This window comes from Pongo pygmaeus, chromosome 2, assembly GCF_028885625.2.
Source record: "Pongo pygmaeus isolate AG05252 chromosome 2, NHGRI_mPonPyg2-v2.0_pri, whole genome shotgun sequence".
Classification (NCBI taxonomy): domain Eukaryota; kingdom Metazoa; phylum Chordata; class Mammalia; order Primates; family Hominidae; genus Pongo; species Pongo pygmaeus.
The window spans coordinates 53,163,733-53,180,276 of NC_085930.1; the positions used below are offsets into that span (position 1 = coordinate 53,163,733).

Consider the following 16,544-nt stretch of genomic DNA (forward strand, 5'->3'; position numbering starts at 1 on the left):
TCTTCTCAGGAGGGTTGAAAGATGGGTTGAGGCACTTGAGAAACTCTTGGAAGCTGAGTTTCCAATCAGCATTTTCATCAGACAGTTCAATGAGAGCATCAACACAGAGTCCCCTGAAACAAAACACAGGAGAAATGTGTTAGCAAGACCTCAGCTTCGCTCAGAAGAAAGGAAGTAAGCATCAGGACCACATACACCTAGGGCCTCTACAGGAGGCCAAGAAGATGACTGCTAACTGAAACAGCCTCTCTCTACACTGACCCAACACAACTATTATCCATCCTGACCAATGCAGGCATCTAACCTTTAGTTTGTTATACTGAATGTCAGATCACTCAGGCTGTCCAAATGTTCCCCCGGTTAAGATGACTAAAGTTTCGTGAATGGTTTTGTCTAATGTTTTCACTGCCTGCACACCTTCCACTAGCAATTGCCCTTCCCCATGGTATATACACGTCAAGTCAACCAAACTAGGAAAATCAAAAGAGAAGAGATATAACAGATGACATGAAAGGAATATAGGATTTGAAAGAATACAAAGTTCAAGCAAGAATCACCAGTATCATCCTTCTAGAAAGAGATTTTCAGAAAAGCTTTTAGAACTCAGCTCTATCACTTCTTTCTTGGGCTGTATTTGAGCCCTGGCTCAATCACTTACTACTCAAATGGACTTGAGCTAGTTATTCAACTTTTCTGAGCCTGTCTTCCCATCCGTAAAAGGAGGTCAAGAAGCCCTCCTTCACTGGGATATCATGAGGCTCAAATGTTGAAATTATAAAACATTATATAATTTCAGATTATCTAAATATGAAGGATTTACAGAACCTATACTTTAAGATCACAGACTATTATTAAAGAAGGATCCTTCTAGAAACTGTGCCAGGCACTTCTTTTGAAAAAAAGAGATGCTTTTCCTATTTTTAATTTTTACCGATGTGCTGAAACCACATCAAGTTTCTTAGCGATTAGTTTTTATTAATATTGATTCTGGAATAATGCCATAAAAGTAGACGGGCATATATCTGTAACAGTTAGGGCAATCGACATGAAATAGCACTAATTATCTAAAAATCAGAACAAAGCTATTTTAGACCTACAGTTAAATAATACATTAATGTAATTCCTTCAGAAAATTAATCAGTAAAACATCACCCACAGCATTCAGAAACAACTTGCTCTGACGTGCCCTTGGCAATTTATTTTAAAATTATATTCTTCTATTCCTTGCAAGTTCAGACCAAAAACAATAACTATTTGATTAGATATCAGTGGTACTCAATATATTAATTCATACTTTCATAGAATAGAACAGGACAGAATTCCCATTTTGCTTTTTACATGACATTCTCTCACTGGTGGCTCTTTTGTAGGTGGGAAAGGGTTTAAGTCCCTCTCCCAGGCAGTCTTCCCTTGTGGATCATTCTCTGACCCTTTGGTTCCTCTCACCTAAGCAACTTGTTGTTCTCCTGGTCTGGATACGTGGTAATATTGATGGCAGTTTCATTCTGTTCCACAAACTTCAGGAATTCACTGGAGTCCAGGCGAGAGTCACCATTATCAAAGTTCTAGACAGGGCACGACAAGATCGTTCAGGAATGTTTTGCAGAACTCCTGTTCAATCATTACTCCACTCAGCTGACCTGCCTCTGATTCATCTTGTTCTTGATACATTCCAACCTGCCCTGACCTCAGAGGGCCATGGCAACAAATGCTCTAATCCCTGGGACATGCAGAGAAGGTACCTGTGCCCACGATGAGAGAGGAAAAGTGCCTGGGTGGAGGAGGCAACCTGAACCGAGGCCTCTGGGGTCCCTAAGCATGCTGTGTGGCCCCATCTCTGACACTGCCCTGTAGACACTTTTGACTATACCTTTGGGTTCAGACCAACCTCCACATCACGTTCTCAAACCCTGATGAACATGTAACAAGAGTTTAAAGTTGCACGCTGTGAATCAGAATCTCTGTAGCAGGTCCCAGAATATGTTTCTAATGAGCTGCTCAGGAACAGCAGCAATGCAGATAACCCTCTAAGCTCACTTTGGAATTATAGGATTCCAAATCTTGTTGCCTGATTCCAGCCTCCTTGTCCTGTTCTCAGTGCTTAACTTTCACTTTGGTGCCCATAACTGATCACATCAGTGAGAACTCAGGCAAAGGCCTCAAAGCAATAAGCTACAGACAGGGGTCATCATGCAAAGTTCCAGCTCCTCTGCCCTGTGGGCCACACTGCAGATGTGTGCACAGGTCCTCAGATCACCCAGCTCAGGCTGTCCTCATGACCCAGCTGGCATCCCACAAGCACAAAGTGAGGAGTGCAGTAAGCTCACACACTGTTCTCTATGACAAGATGCTAAACTGAGACCTCAGCCATCTGGGACCATTCAAGACACCCAGGCACTAGCTGCAGGAGGAGGGTGTCGAAATCAAGACTGATCAAATTCCAAGTTGCACACTGCTGCTCTCCTACTAACAAATGCCAATAGCATCTCCCCCCTTCCTCCCAAATCCTTTCCCTAGGCTCCCTCATGCTGCTGCCCTGGAAAAGGATCAGCTTCCCCATGTTACTTTCAAGATGGCTCCCCAGATGGTGCAAGGGATTCTGGAAGAAACATCTATCCAAATTTCTAGATAGAAGGGGAAGATGCAGCTAACAACTCTCCTTTCCTGCCGGCCATGTGTCACAGGTGTTCCACTCTAATGTTGTATAATGAAGGTGTGCATGAAACAACTATTAGGCCTTTGCTTAGTACGTACTTATCATTCTTGTCCTAATTCCTAGGAACAGGTCTCTGATGTCCTTTATTCACTATACAATTTTCCCTGACGAAACTTCCCTAAGTGTTTACCTTGTGAGGTCTTGATTAATTAATGGAAAATAATTAAATAAGTTTGGCTGGGGGCCATTGTTAGTAGCACAGGGCTTTCTTGAGTTCAAATGTTGCATGTGCTGGGTAAATGAGAGCAACCCTCAAAGACCCCAGTGTCATCAGGGCCTGATGATGGAATGAGTGTAGGGAGGGGAAATGTCCAGCACTAGCTACAGACCCAGTGCCACATGGCCCAAGTGGGCACCATGAACCTGGCAACCACAGTCCAGGCAGCTCTCAAAAGGCAGTGCTGTGTACACACACTTCACACACTAGAATAAGGCCTGCAGCTGGGGGAAGGTCCAGCCCATGTGCTTTCTCAACTCATGAGGGCCCAGTTGGGCCTCCCCAGGCCAGAGCTGTATATAGAATCCACAGGAACACAGAATTCTGGTGCCTGCCCCAGAAATAGCCTGGAATGCCCTGGGGGGTCTGCCTGTGAGGTCCTAATCATGGACCATGAACCAACCTAATTCATTCAGCCTCTCTTCAGCCAGTCAGTTACAAAGACATAGTATCTCTCTGTGCCTCTTTCCCCAGCTCTATACAGGTTGAGTATCCCTTATCTGAAATGCCTGGGACCAGAAGTGTTTCAGATTTCAGATTTTGGAAAGTTTAAATATGTATAATGAGATATCTCGGGGATGGGATCCAAATGTAAACATGAAATTCATTCCTGTTTCCTATATACCTTACACACATAGCCTGAAGGTAATTTTATACAATAGTTTACATCATTTTGTGCATGAAACAAAGTTTTGACTGTGTTTTGAATGTTACCCATCACATGAATTCAGGTGTGAAATTTTCCACTTATGGCATCATGTTGGTGCTCAAAAAGTTTCAGATTTCAGCATTTGAGATAACAAAACTTTTCTTCTATCTAACTGTAGGGTTGTGGAAAGGCAGAAAAGATGTATGTCATGAGATCTGTGCTTGGGGCTCATCAATGTAAGTTTGGAGACTCTTCAGAAGAGATGGGCTGAGACAGGCACCTGCTTGTGCACGGCAGCTGGGGCTGTGTGGGCTGTGGTGCCAGGGTAAAGGAGATAAAAAGGCTGGCTCAAGTGTCAGCCCCGGCCATCAGGAGCCACAGGGATTGAGATCATACCCAGATGAAATTAGGAATGGATTAGATTCCAAATTCCAAGAGCACGGAAGGCTCTTTCTACCTGGGTCTTCCTTTCTTCATTCTGTTACGCTTTCACCTAAGAAACAGTGACTATATCACTGGTTATGGTGAAAGTCAGATTTTGGCCTTATTCAAATTCTAATTCAATTTGGTTTTTGACCAATTTTGAAGTAAGAAATGCCAGCTGGGCTGGGGAGCAATTCATTGGTTCAGAACAGTCTCTTTGAGATATCAGACCTTTCACCAACAGGCAGCTGCTGACCTAGGAGGCGGCAGACTCCCTTTGAAGACAGCAGCACGTAAGACTCTGATAATCATCAAAAAATAGAAAATGAAACCTGTTTTCTCCTGTTAGACACTGCCAGAGTGTCTGGGAAGAGGGGATTTTGTGTCTGTCAGTCATGATCAAGCTTTCTTAGATGCTTGGTTGTGAGAATGCCCTAGAGAAGACCTACTTTCTCAAAGGGCCTTATAGCTTTCAGAAGGGAGCCTGTAAAAGTGAGTTACTGCTGGAGGAGATGGAGATGTGTTGAGGGGAATGTGGCCTAGGTTCTTGGGAATCAAATCTAATAGCAGGTGTCAGTGATGCCTGAGGCAGAGTGCCATCGAAGGGCCACTAAAAAATGGTTACAAGGTCCTAAGTGGCCCCTGGGAAGGAGTGTCCTGGGCTCCACACCTCCTATGCTGTAATTGCAGGGTAAAGTCACTGCTCACAGCAGGCCCTGCAGGTACCTTTACCATTCGCTCAGCTTTTGAACAGTCACTTTCTTTACATTACTTTCTGTTCCTGTCCAAGTCTCCTGGCTCAGCACTATGATGTGTTTTTCTGTAGAAGAGGAACCATTCTTGCTCTAAGGGCTCTGTAATGTGGGAGTGATTGAGAGAGAGGACAGAGGAAGAAAGGCTGTGCTTTTTCATGTGGGTATGATCTCAAAAACTTGGAATCCAGAGATTTAATATCTGCCAGAGAGGAGAGAAATCTCTATGTAAAAATAACACAAGTGAAGTCTTAAATGACCAAATATCCATTTGAAGCCAACCCAGTATTTCTTCATCTGTGGGTTCTATAGTGTCAGAAAGAGAAAGCCACAAACTAGACTGGCATTGGCCACATTAGGTGGCCTCAGAGCTGCCAAGAAAAGTCCTTCATGTGTCTGAAGTTGCTCCTGAGTCCTGGCTGGGTTGGGCCCTGGAAGCATGTGAGGGAGTAGATGGCTGGGGCATCTACCTAGTGAAGAGGGCTTTGGTGCTTGCATGGAAATGTGGGTATCTGAATGTGTCTGCATGTAGGATGTGTCTTTGTGTGGCATGTGAGTCTCTGTATGTGGTGTGTGTGTGCGTGTCTGGCATGTTTGAGTGTGTCTTTCTCTGTGCTTCTGAGTATGATATTCTGAGTGTGATGTACCTGTGTGTGTGTCTGTTCTTGTCAATCAGCTGTAAGAATGCCCTTAATTGCTTCTTCTAACTCTCAAGTTCTGTGAAAGATCTGCATGCCATGATAACCAGAGCCATCGCTAAATATTATAACTTCCTTCATTTCTCTTTGTGAAAATAGCATCTCTCCTGCTCCCAAGTGGAACACTCTGTCTCTTCAACTAATTATGATTGGGAACAGCAATATCTAAGTTCAGGAACAATCTCTGGACCCATGAAATGCCAGTCCATTGATTCTTCTCGTATGAAGACTCTCTCCAGGCCATGGGCAGTCAAGTTAATGACTTAGAGAAATGTCAAACTAGGCAGGAAGGAGACTGAAGTGGTCCGGGTCTGGGTGCAATCAGAGGGAATTTTGTATTAACAGCCAGCCCCATAAGGTGTCATGGGGAGTAGGGGACAGAGCTTGGCCCTAACTGACAGGTTCTCCAAGACCTTTGTGGTTTTAACTGCCTGAAGGCAGCAGCACATGTGTGTTAGATCCCAAAGACTCCACTGCTTACTCCCACTGATCAAGCTGGTCAGAAGGCAACTTTCACAGCTTCATGAATGATCTGTGATGAGGAAACTCAGGATGTCTATGCAGGTTTACATTTCCTGTGGTCTGGGAAGATGTGATCGGGCAATGGGAGGAGGAAGCTTCCCTTTCTATGGGCCTGAATAGTCTTCCTCCTACCTCTGGATTACCTTAAAATACTTGTCTAGGATTTCACTGTAGTTGCTGCCTCTAGAGAACCAGCCATCTGGAATGATCTCAGCTTCCAGCCACTGGATGATGCGACGTCGGAGCTCATCACGGTTGGACTGATAGCAAACAACTGCAGGAAAGTGGAGGATGTCAGCTGGAGCAGTCAGGGGAGGACCCCAATGATATCTGGCACCCACTGTGTGGGAGGGTCAGTGCCCATGGTTTTGCATATGTCATCCCGGCACCCCGGGGAGACAGGATTAGCGCATCCAGGGTACACAACTGGAAAAAGTCTAGCCCAGGATTCAAGCGCCCATCTCTAAAATATTTGTAAAGATTGAAAATATTGAAACAGAGAGATTTGGCTGCTTATGTGAGAAATAACTAGAGCAGAAAAATAATAAAGGATACTTTCATTAACTTTAGGAAGCTGAAGGGGAAAAAATCAATAAAGCAGCTCTCTTGACTCAAAGATGAGCTGAAATAATACATGAATAAATGAGAATATTACAGTTTTTATGCCACTAGATTTCTGATTTTCTCCAGTTTCTCACTTTCTCACCAACTAGGTCCATCCAAACTTCCCCCCACTTACAACTGTATACCACCTGCATCATCCTTTATTATGAACAACAGAATGTGAAGCCCAGCAAGGGCTATGTCGAAGCCCTGCTCTGGACAGCTGTTGTCCACTGGAAATAACAGGGGGTGCTAAGAGTTGAGTGGATGGGGAAGCGGAGGAGAGAAAGCTTTGGCAAAAGAGAATTCCTGGAAGACAACACATGCTGTGGATGAAAAGGGCACTGGGCCAGGGAAATGAAAATCTGAGAGTTCTTCCCCAGTCTGCCAATTACTAGTTGTGTGATACAGAAAACTCACTTAGCCTCTTTGAGCCTCAATTTCCTCATCTATATGGTAATTACAATAAGATCTACTTCACAAAGGTTATTGTGAGAATCTAAGGAAAGTATGTGCAAAAAAGCTCTGTAACTATAAATCATGACAAAATTTTAGTGATCACTAATAGAAAACCACAGAAGTCTTCCTGGCATTTCCAGTTATCCCCTTTCAAAAAGAGTTGTGCCTTCTACTTGCTGGTCCCATGACATGAGCATGTCTTAATAGGATGTTGAAAAATGAACTCAGTGGCTTTCCTGTTCATGCAGTTCAATCACTACTCAGGAAAAATGGGAAAACACAGCCAACATTCTGACCCAACCAGCTGCTTCAATTGGCAAACACATACACAAATGTAGTTTTGCAGCTTTTCTGAGCTGTGTTGAGGAGTGGCCAGTTCTGGGACACAATTCTGATGCATAGAAGATCTTATAAGCTTGGCAGGGATTGTGGAACACAAAATTTCTATCATGAAAAGAATGTCCTCCCTGAGTGCACACAGTAGAAAAAATAGGCACTCACCTGGGCTGGCAGATGGACTTACGGATTTCTTCTCTGCAAGACAAAAAGAGAAAATGTGTAATGCAAAGTGAAGGAAAAAAGAAAATTTTTCTGTATTTCTAGGATTACAACTGCTCCACACATAGAGGAATATTTGTAACCTTTTCATCATTTTGTCTTGAATCCTGTCCTTTCCTTTCCTTCTTCTAGGGCCCAGGTATGAGGATCTTCTGTTTCCTGCTTTGTCTGACAATTTAGGGCCACTGAGTTACCCTTCTGGCCTCACACCTCCTCCTGTTGCATTGAGGGGTCACTGGGATTTTGAGAATTCAAATGGAGAATCATTCTGGACAGGGAATGGAGTGGAGACAATCACCTGGGAAACAGCTTCTTGTTTCTTCAAGGAAGGGCAAGGCTGAGAGGGGCTGGGCAAGGGCTATGGCTTGGCAGGGAGCTGGTATCTAATTAGCAACAAGTGTGGGACTTCTTCCTTCTTATTCTAATGGCAGTGGTTTCAGTGCAAAATAGAGGAAACAATACTGAGAGGTGCCCAAATTAAAAAGCATGGGAAAAGTGAAACTTACCTACTTTCTAAAAAGGTACATAATTCATTTAAGGAACTTTCTTATTGTTACTGATTTACTGATGGGGTCCACTTTATCTACTACCCAGCTGCAGACAGTTATGAAAACCCCCCTGGGGATCCGATATAGCAAACCCTGGGCAGAGGCCTGGGCCATCCAGGGCAAACCCAGAAGGCTCATAAGTGACAAGAGGGTGCAACTCCAACCAACTGGGCGCTTTCCACAGCTTTGAGAGGCTGTGGTCATGGTGGAAAGACCATGTGGTCAGCCAGGCCACACTGCTCTGTTCCTTGGCTCCCCGTGGCTAAAGCTGCTTTGCAGTGGTGAGAGCACACCTTACCTTTGCAGTGTCCATCGTAATCAACCTGGATTTTGGATCCAGTGAGGCAGGCATCTCGATGCAGTTCACAGTGGTTGAGGTAGGTCTTGCCATTACTGCCACACACAGGCCTCTTGTGAGGTTTGCATTGCTGAAAACAGACCCAAAAGAGAATGTGCAGTTATGGATATCGACACACAGACACACACACACACATGCACACACACAAACAGAGCCATTTTGTAAGGGGACTCTCCACCACCAGAGATGGTGCTTCTACCCCACCAGGGCACAGGCAATCACAGTTCTGGTCAACTGACCCTGTCTCAGTTGCCCGTGGCCCTTCATGCCTATCCTGGTCCAGGTCATCTCTTCTATTCAGTGAAGAAAGAGACACCCTCTATAGTTTCAATGTTTGTGATCCCTCCAAAATTCATGTTGATACTTAATCCACAATGCAAAAGTATTAAGAGGTGAGGCCTTTAGGAGGTGATTAGGTCACGAGGACTCCTCCCTTGTGGATGAGGTTAAGAAGTGAATAAAACAGTCTTCCTACAGCATTTGGCCCTTTGGCCCTTCTGCCTTCTGCCATGTGAGGATGCCACATTCAAGGTGCCATCTTGGAAGTTAGAGACCAGGCCTTCACCAGACATCAAATCTGCTTGCACCTCAATCTTGGACTTCCCAGTCTCCAGAACTGTGAGAATTAAATTCTTATTATTTATTAATTACCCAATCTCAGATATTTTGTTATAGCAGCCCAAACAAACAAAGACACCCCCCTCACCACATCAAATTAGCAGAAAGGGCGTTTTATTAAAAGTCAGAAATTTGAATTCTCTGTCGCTTTGGAAAAACTAATTTAATGTCTCAGAAGATCTAAGATCCCTTAATATTCCAACATTCAATGACACAAAACAGCCAGAGCTGAGAGCTGGGAATGTGGAGAGGCTGATAGGTAGGCAGGCAAACACATACACACACTCCAATTCTTCTGCAGCCTAACTGTAAGGATCTCTTGCTTTATATACTATTGGGGGGCCACTTTGTTTTCCTCCTAATCTCAAATCTTTGTTGTGAAGCTAGGAGTAGGGTTGCCTGGGTCTTTGTGAAGTACTACAGAGAATCATTATGGACAGGGAAATGGAACAAAGTTCATATGGCAACTAGGTTATGCTTTGGCTGCTGAAGGTGCCAAGATCACAGGCAAGCTCAGTTTCTTTGGACTTCTATGGTTTTTAAAGGGGAGAAGCGGGAAGTTTAGCTCAGATCCAATAAAGAAAGGAACTGAAACAAGAAAGAGCAGAAGGTAAAAAGAAGCACAGAGCACTGGAAGTGGATGGCAGCCCAACCTCTCCAATTTTAGTTGAGGATACCAAAAACACAAATTTCAGTGAACCAGTATTTATTATGGAGTGCTCACTATGTGCTGGGCAATGGGCAAAACCAAATGTGGGCTCTGTCTTCACAGCATCTCCTGAGACCTCAGGTTTGGTCTCAGCTCACCCACATCTAGTTGTACAATTTTTAGGATCAGGTTTCTAGATCCTAAGTCCAGGCTTATGCCACCACACTGTGGCCAGGTACACTGCCAGTGAGGACCTCCCAGAGCTAATGGATCCCCAGTAGGATCTGGCTTTTAGGTTTCTGAGTTAGAAAACTTCCTTTCTGGGGCAACAAATCAGGATCCTTAACCTGGGGACTAAATTGGTTGTATTTAATTTGCAGAAAGACGTGTTTCCAGGCTATGGGTTGTTTTGACAGAAAAGAGAATGTCCAAGGTATTCATGTTCACTTTAGTGGCAGAACTTGTCAGAATCCAGCCTACAAAAGAAGTATTTATCAAAGGCTCTCTTTGTTTTTTAAACATTTAAAAAAAAACACCTGCATCTCATCTACTGTTTTTAAAAATTTGCATATCCTCTGACCTAGCAAGCCCTGGTGTCAATCAATGCTACAGAAATAAAGGCAGTGGCATATAAGGGTATTTGCACAAGGATGTTATTGGTTATAGTGGTAAACAACCCAAAGAACCAACTGAATGTCCATCTATGGGAAAATGATTGAATAAATCTAGTTCTTTTATATTACTAAATATTATGCCACTACAATGAGTTAAATGAGTTAAAAGTATATGTGCTGATCTAGAGGGTTGTCCCTGATAAATTAATGAGTAAAGAATACAAACTGTATATATCTATATCCATATAATGACCCCATTTTTGCATGAAATAGGGGGAACCATTATGTCTACAGTAGCATATAAGCCCTTATGCTTATAGTAACATAGAAAAGAAAAACATGTGGAACAACTTGTACCAAACTGTTAACGCTGGTTACTTCAGACTAAGGGATTGAAGGGTTATGGGGGAAGATTATAATTTTATGTCTGTGTAAATGTCTGTACTATTTGACTTATATAAAACAATTCTTATTTTTTAATTAAAAAATCTTATAAAGCTAAATTTTTTTTAAAAGAAAAAATATCCATGCTTTAAAAATCAGGAATCTGGAATAAAAATTCCACGTTTTTCAGAGGGATGAGGAATGCTTTTATAAAGAGAATGAAATCATTGGCACTGCCTGCTGATGGGTGGCTCTGCAAGGTGGCCACATTGGCCTTGGCCACTGTCCTCTGGCTCCCGACATCAGGACTTACCTCAATGCAGAGACAGGTGGGTTCCCCTTTCTCTGTGACCGCACATTCCCGGCCGGCTCCACAAAACACATTGGCACAGATCTTGGATTTGCTCCTTAGCTCTTCCTAAAACACACAATCATAAAGGAAACCATGTGACTGAGATGAACCCATTATGGAATGAGCCCATAATGAGATTATCTTTCAGGCTTGGGCTTTGCTCTGGAGTCATGGCTCATGGTCTTAAACAGGTAGATGTTGGGTCTTAAACAGACATTGGGTCTTAAACAACTGTTAGAGACGTTGCCTCCAACAGCTAGTGCCCTACTCCCAGATACTGCTTCAGCCCAGGTTCAGGTACTTCTGAGTCCCTAATGTTTCTCAAAGAGCAAGAGTTCCTTTCTTGCATGCTTCCTTTCTTCCAAAAATGCTTATTGAGCACCAATTTTATGCCAACACTATGCTAAGGGATGGAGATACAAAGGACAGACCCTGTCCTCAGGAAGCTCCGTGACTCTCAGAGGAAACTCACAAAGAAAAAGACATTTGGAAAACAACACAGGAAGTGCAAGAACAGGATCACCAGGGAGCTGGAGGGGAGGAAGAGGGTGAGAATTTTTCAAAGGATACTTTCTGAAGATACTAGGTCTTAACTGATTCTTAAAGGATGAGAGGAGGAAGTCAGGCCGAAATGGAAACATCGTAGAGAACTATGACTATCTGAAGGACCCAAACCTGACTGAATGGTGTTCAAGGCATTATCATCTCAAAGGGCAAAAGAAGGATGGCTAAACCATTGGAAACGTGGATTTGCTATTTTTGCTATGGTCCCATTTAGGCCCTACCCATGTCTGCCACTGGCTTCAAGATTAAGAGGGCGAAGCTGCCTGATAGTAGAACTATTCTCAAATCATTTGCTAGTCAGGCATTCCCCTGTTCAGATGTGTGCAGCAGAACTGACAAGGCAGGGAATGGTCTCAGTGTATGCCACCTGAGAATGTGGGGGTATTGACAGGCACTGATCTGTTGGTGGCTCATCCCTTCCCTCCCATTCACTGGTGGCAGAAAGCCAGCCCCACCTCATTCACCACTCAACCCAGGGGTAGTGGTGGTTACATGAAGGAGAATGTGATTTTCCCAGCTTCTCATCCTGACTGGCTGGGCAGGCAAAATCACGAAAGACCTCCAGACTCAAGGCTACTGGGCTGGATGCTGTGACAAAACCAACAAAGACTGCAGGAGGCACGATGGGGTCATGGGGCTGGCTGTGGTAAGGCAGGGATGGAACCAGACAGTCCACCCTCCAGGCCATGTCTACCACATTATGCAGAGAACTCACACCCACAAGTCTTGTAACAGTACAATTCTTATAGTTGGTGAATGTTTTATACTCAGAATTAGGGCAAAAAAAGCAAAAGAAGAGGCTTTCGAGCTGAGGCGCTGTATCTAATACAGCTAGTCTGCTGCCACCCAGAGGCTGCTCTGCAAACTCCAGGTTATTATTTTCTGTCCCAAGCCATCTTGCTGGTCATGCAGGGCTCCCATTGGTCTAGAAGCCGTTCTCAGCTCACATTTCATTGGTTCACATGCAGTTGATAAACCAATTCTTTTTTGAATGTTGCTAAGGCGAATTCAAGAAAGCTAGCAGGCGGGGAAGAAAGAGGAAGTAATTCCCAGAAGTCTGCGGGGATTGGAGAGCTGTTGTTTTCCTAAACAGAGAGTCGAGATAAAAATCAAGGATATTCTCCAGGCAGGGCCCTCTTGTGGAAACTGTGCCTGACAATGTAAGGCAACACGAAAAAGGAAGAGGAAAAGGTTTTTGCTGACGAGTTGTAAAAAACCTCAGATATGTTTACCTTCTCCTCTCCCAAAAAACGACACCCTAGCCAAGGGATTCAGACAAATATGCACCCCCTTGTGGGTGTGTCCCATGAGTTATGGACACACAAATGCATAAAAAGGCATGCTCAGACACATGCCTGCACTCAGACACCCGCACACAGCTCCACAGCCAAACACCCACAAACCTCCACTCACTAGTCTCTGTCCTTAACTAGTAATTTTCATTCTTTAAGGCTCACATGTCCTCATCTATAAAGTAGGGGTAAATGCCAGCCCTGCCCTGCGGAGATTCAGTGAGATACATGTGGAAGTACCAACTGTAAAACAAGCTGCCTATGAAACCTGTTATTCATAGGAATGCCTTATAGAGCTGCTTGCAGAAAAGCCCGTGGCATGTATGGAACCTCCTTTTAACTTACATTGTTGTTTTTAGTAAGTATTAAAAATGGATTGAATTAAACCAAGTCATTTTTCAGGAATAGTTCTCAAAAATCCATTTGAAGAAACAGATAACTTCTGAGTTATAACAACTAATATTTGAATAGTACAATTTACAAAATGTTTTCATACACATCATTTCGTCTTACAGGGAAACCCTGCAAGAATAGGTATATTATTATTAACCCTATTCCATAGATGAGGAAACTGAAGACCAGAAAGGTCAGATAACTTGCCCAAGATTCCAAAGCTAGAAATGAGAGGAGCTAGGATTCCAACTCATATCTTCAACCACTGATAACTAAACTCCCATTTATAAATATTCGGCATCCTACTAAGTTATTTTTATTATATGTGATTTAAGCTCTTCAATAACTCCCTAAGTTAGACATCATTACTAGCCCCATTTCACAGGTGAGAGAGCGGAGCCTTAAATAACTAGAAAGTGGCAGAGCTAGAATTCTGCCCAATCAAAGGGAAAGCAGTTTATATTTGATTTATTTTCATATCCAGATGACATAAGGAAATTATGATGGGGGTGTGAGTTGCATAATTAGCAAGTGTCGGGAGAATGTGCGTTGAGTGCGTCAGAGATTTAGATTTAAATTACCCACATCCCACCTCTATTCCTTACTTGCTGGTCGTGGGCCAGGTGCTCTCTTTAAACCTCAGCTTCCTCATGTGAAAACTGAGAGTACTGATTCTTAGAGGGTTGTTGTGAGGATTAAATGGGATGTACTGCAGGCAGCACAGTGCCTGCCACACAACTGAAAGTGGCTATTACTACAGTGGGCAATTTATTTTCAGACAACTTTCCCATTGAGATGCTGTCACTACCACCTTGGGCTGTCATGTCCCCGTTTTTCCCTGTCCTCCCTTGCATTGCAGTGATAATAGAGAACAGGACTCACTGAATGGAAAAAACAAAAGGCCCGTTTGAAGAGCACACAGAGAAGGGGGGAGCCACTAGTTACACAATCATTCCTCTTTGCAGGTGACACGTCTGTCAATAGGTGGCAATCTCTCTCTTTGTCTTGCACAGCCCAGCGCCGCAATGCAGAAGCGCAGTGTTGGCTCCTGCAGCTCCACCCAGCTCTGTCCTCAGAACAAGAATTGGTGCAGGAGGTGGAAGAATAGGGTGGCTGCCTCAAAAATATGGGTAGGGGGATCTACCAATGCGGGGGAGGTCTCACCTGCAGCCTCATAGCCCTCCCCAGTGATCCCCATTCACAGGCATGCTTTGATGCAGAAATCAACAACGAAGAAAATTTTTTCCAGAGAGATAGCCTTTGTGCCATTGAAAGCCCTTCTCCAAGCCTCATCTTCTCTGGGAGTGGGAGTGTCAGGTGCATCCCTGAGGTGCCTAGAAAGTTGCTTAGGGTGGTGGGTAGTCTTACCCATCTACTGAGAGACTGATTCTGAGTGGAGGAAAAGAACACCTTGAGGGGTTGAACATGCTCATGGGTTGGAGTGATGGCTGCCTGGTAGGGAGGGTTGTGGTGAGGAAGACGGAGATGAAGCAGGGTGGCAGGTGATGATGGGGAGAGGGGTGGCGCTCGATGGCTGACCCGAGGGGCTCTCCACAGCGACTATGAGACGTGAGAACCTTGGAAGGTTTGGGATTGGGTAGGTAACATAATGGATATGGTGCTTTGGAATGTTAATTTGTGTTGGGTCCTTTCTGAAATTCTGATTCAAAGTGCAAGGCAGCCTGGATGGAGAGAGGCTGCAAGCAGGAAAACTGGCCAGGTTTAAGACTGTAATCTAGTCGGGGATGACAAGGGCCTAGGACCCAAGGCCAATGTTAATTTTAGCACCTTCAGCTGAGTGAGGCTCTGCAGATATCTCTGCCCTCACAACCTCTGTGCAGGTCTCTGTATTTTTAGTCCCATGTAACAGATGCAGAGGCATTGGAGAGTCAGGAAAGCTCTGTGCCACATGCAGGCCACATAACTAGTGAGAGCTGAGTCAGGAACAGAACAAAGGCCAGTCTGACTCCAGAGCCTCAAGGTTCCCTCTTGGGGTACAATCAAGGCAGTGAGCTTTGGGGAGTGGGGACAGTTCCAAGGGCTGGCACAGGGTGAGGTCACAAGGTACAACGCAGTTCTTGCAAATAGAACTGTTCGTTCTACCACGGTAACGATTTTAGGAATGAGGTCCCAAAGCAGTATGAGGACTTTGTGTATGCGTAGATAGCTACATTGGCACATGGATGTTCTCTAGGAGTATGAGGTCATGGGCAGGTCCAATATTACAAAAGTATGAACCTATAAGTCTAAATGTACCTGTGAGAATGTAATTGATTTGAGTCGGGGTAAAGGGTGTGTTTTAGAAGTGTGGGCACTCAGATATATTGATAAAAATCAACAAAATATCTGCCTGCAATGGAGAAACGTCAGATTTCTAGCTTTATCCTTCTGCATCATCTTCCTGACCAGTCTCCGTGTTGTTTTCATTTCGTGTGTTGCAAGCCAAGCTCTGGAGATTTGGTCTCATTAATTTTCACATTGCAAACTCCCTTTGGTAGAAGACAGACTGGGAACATTCCTGACTTTTTACTATGTAGAAAGTATCTGAGCAACGGTCACCCATTGAATGGCAGGCAATATTCATACTTGCACAGCAATTTTGGTTGATCTGTAACTTTTACTGTCATTTTTGATTCTTTTTAGATAGGCAGGCAGGGGAAACCTCTGAGGCCCTTCTAGATTTAAGATCCTATGGTGAAAATAAAAGTGAGGCTCACAGCTACATGTGACTGGTCCAAGATCTCATAGTTGTAGAACTGAGGCCTGGCCCTAGGTCTCCAGACTTTAATCCCAGCCTCTTTCCACTAAACCACTCTACCTCTTTACAAATCAAAGCCAGGAAATGTTGTCTTGAATCCAAGGTCTTAAAAAACGGAAATGATTTTTGCAATCAAAAAAGATCCTTTGGAAGCAAATGGAGAAGCAAGTTATTTGCAAAACCACCAGTAGAGGTGATCGTGTATCTGAGTCTCTGGGCCAACCAGAATTAAGTCTGAACATAAAATACACGTTGAATGTTTAAAAAAAAGTCTTCTGAACTAAAACAATTTCTGGAAGAACAGTGTGCTTTGGCAGGGGAGGAAGCTTATAAGTAAAGCCATAAAACTGTCTGTTTAATATACCATCATTTCACTAACATGAAGTGGGCCGGCTCTGTCCCCTCCATTCTTTTCCT

At 43.9% G+C, this 16,544-nt stretch overlaps 1 protein-coding gene and 1 long non-coding RNA gene across 2 annotated transcripts in view; one reads left to right on the forward strand and one right to left on the reverse strand.

The window, feature by feature from the left end:
• The window catches only part of LOC134739218 (uncharacterized), an 87,851-nt gene that overhangs the window by 41,708 nt on the left and 29,599 nt on the right, over positions 1 to 16,544 (forward strand). The window lies entirely within an intron of this gene.
• Positions 1 to 16,544, reverse strand: part of FSTL1 (follistatin like 1) — a 61,305-nt gene that overhangs the window by 15,042 nt on the left and 29,719 nt on the right. The window contains exons 3-8 of the mRNA XM_054481998.2: positions 11,082 to 11,186; positions 8,444 to 8,573; positions 7,541 to 7,573; positions 6,121 to 6,251; positions 1,447 to 1,565; positions 1 to 113 (exon numbers count right to left, since the gene is read on the reverse strand). Of these exons, the coding sequence (XP_054337973.1) occupies positions 1 to 113; positions 1,447 to 1,565; positions 6,121 to 6,251; positions 7,541 to 7,573; positions 8,444 to 8,573; positions 11,082 to 11,186 (631 nt within the window). The remainder of the gene's footprint in view (positions 114 to 1,446; positions 1,566 to 6,120; positions 6,252 to 7,540; positions 7,574 to 8,443; positions 8,574 to 11,081; positions 11,187 to 16,544) is intronic.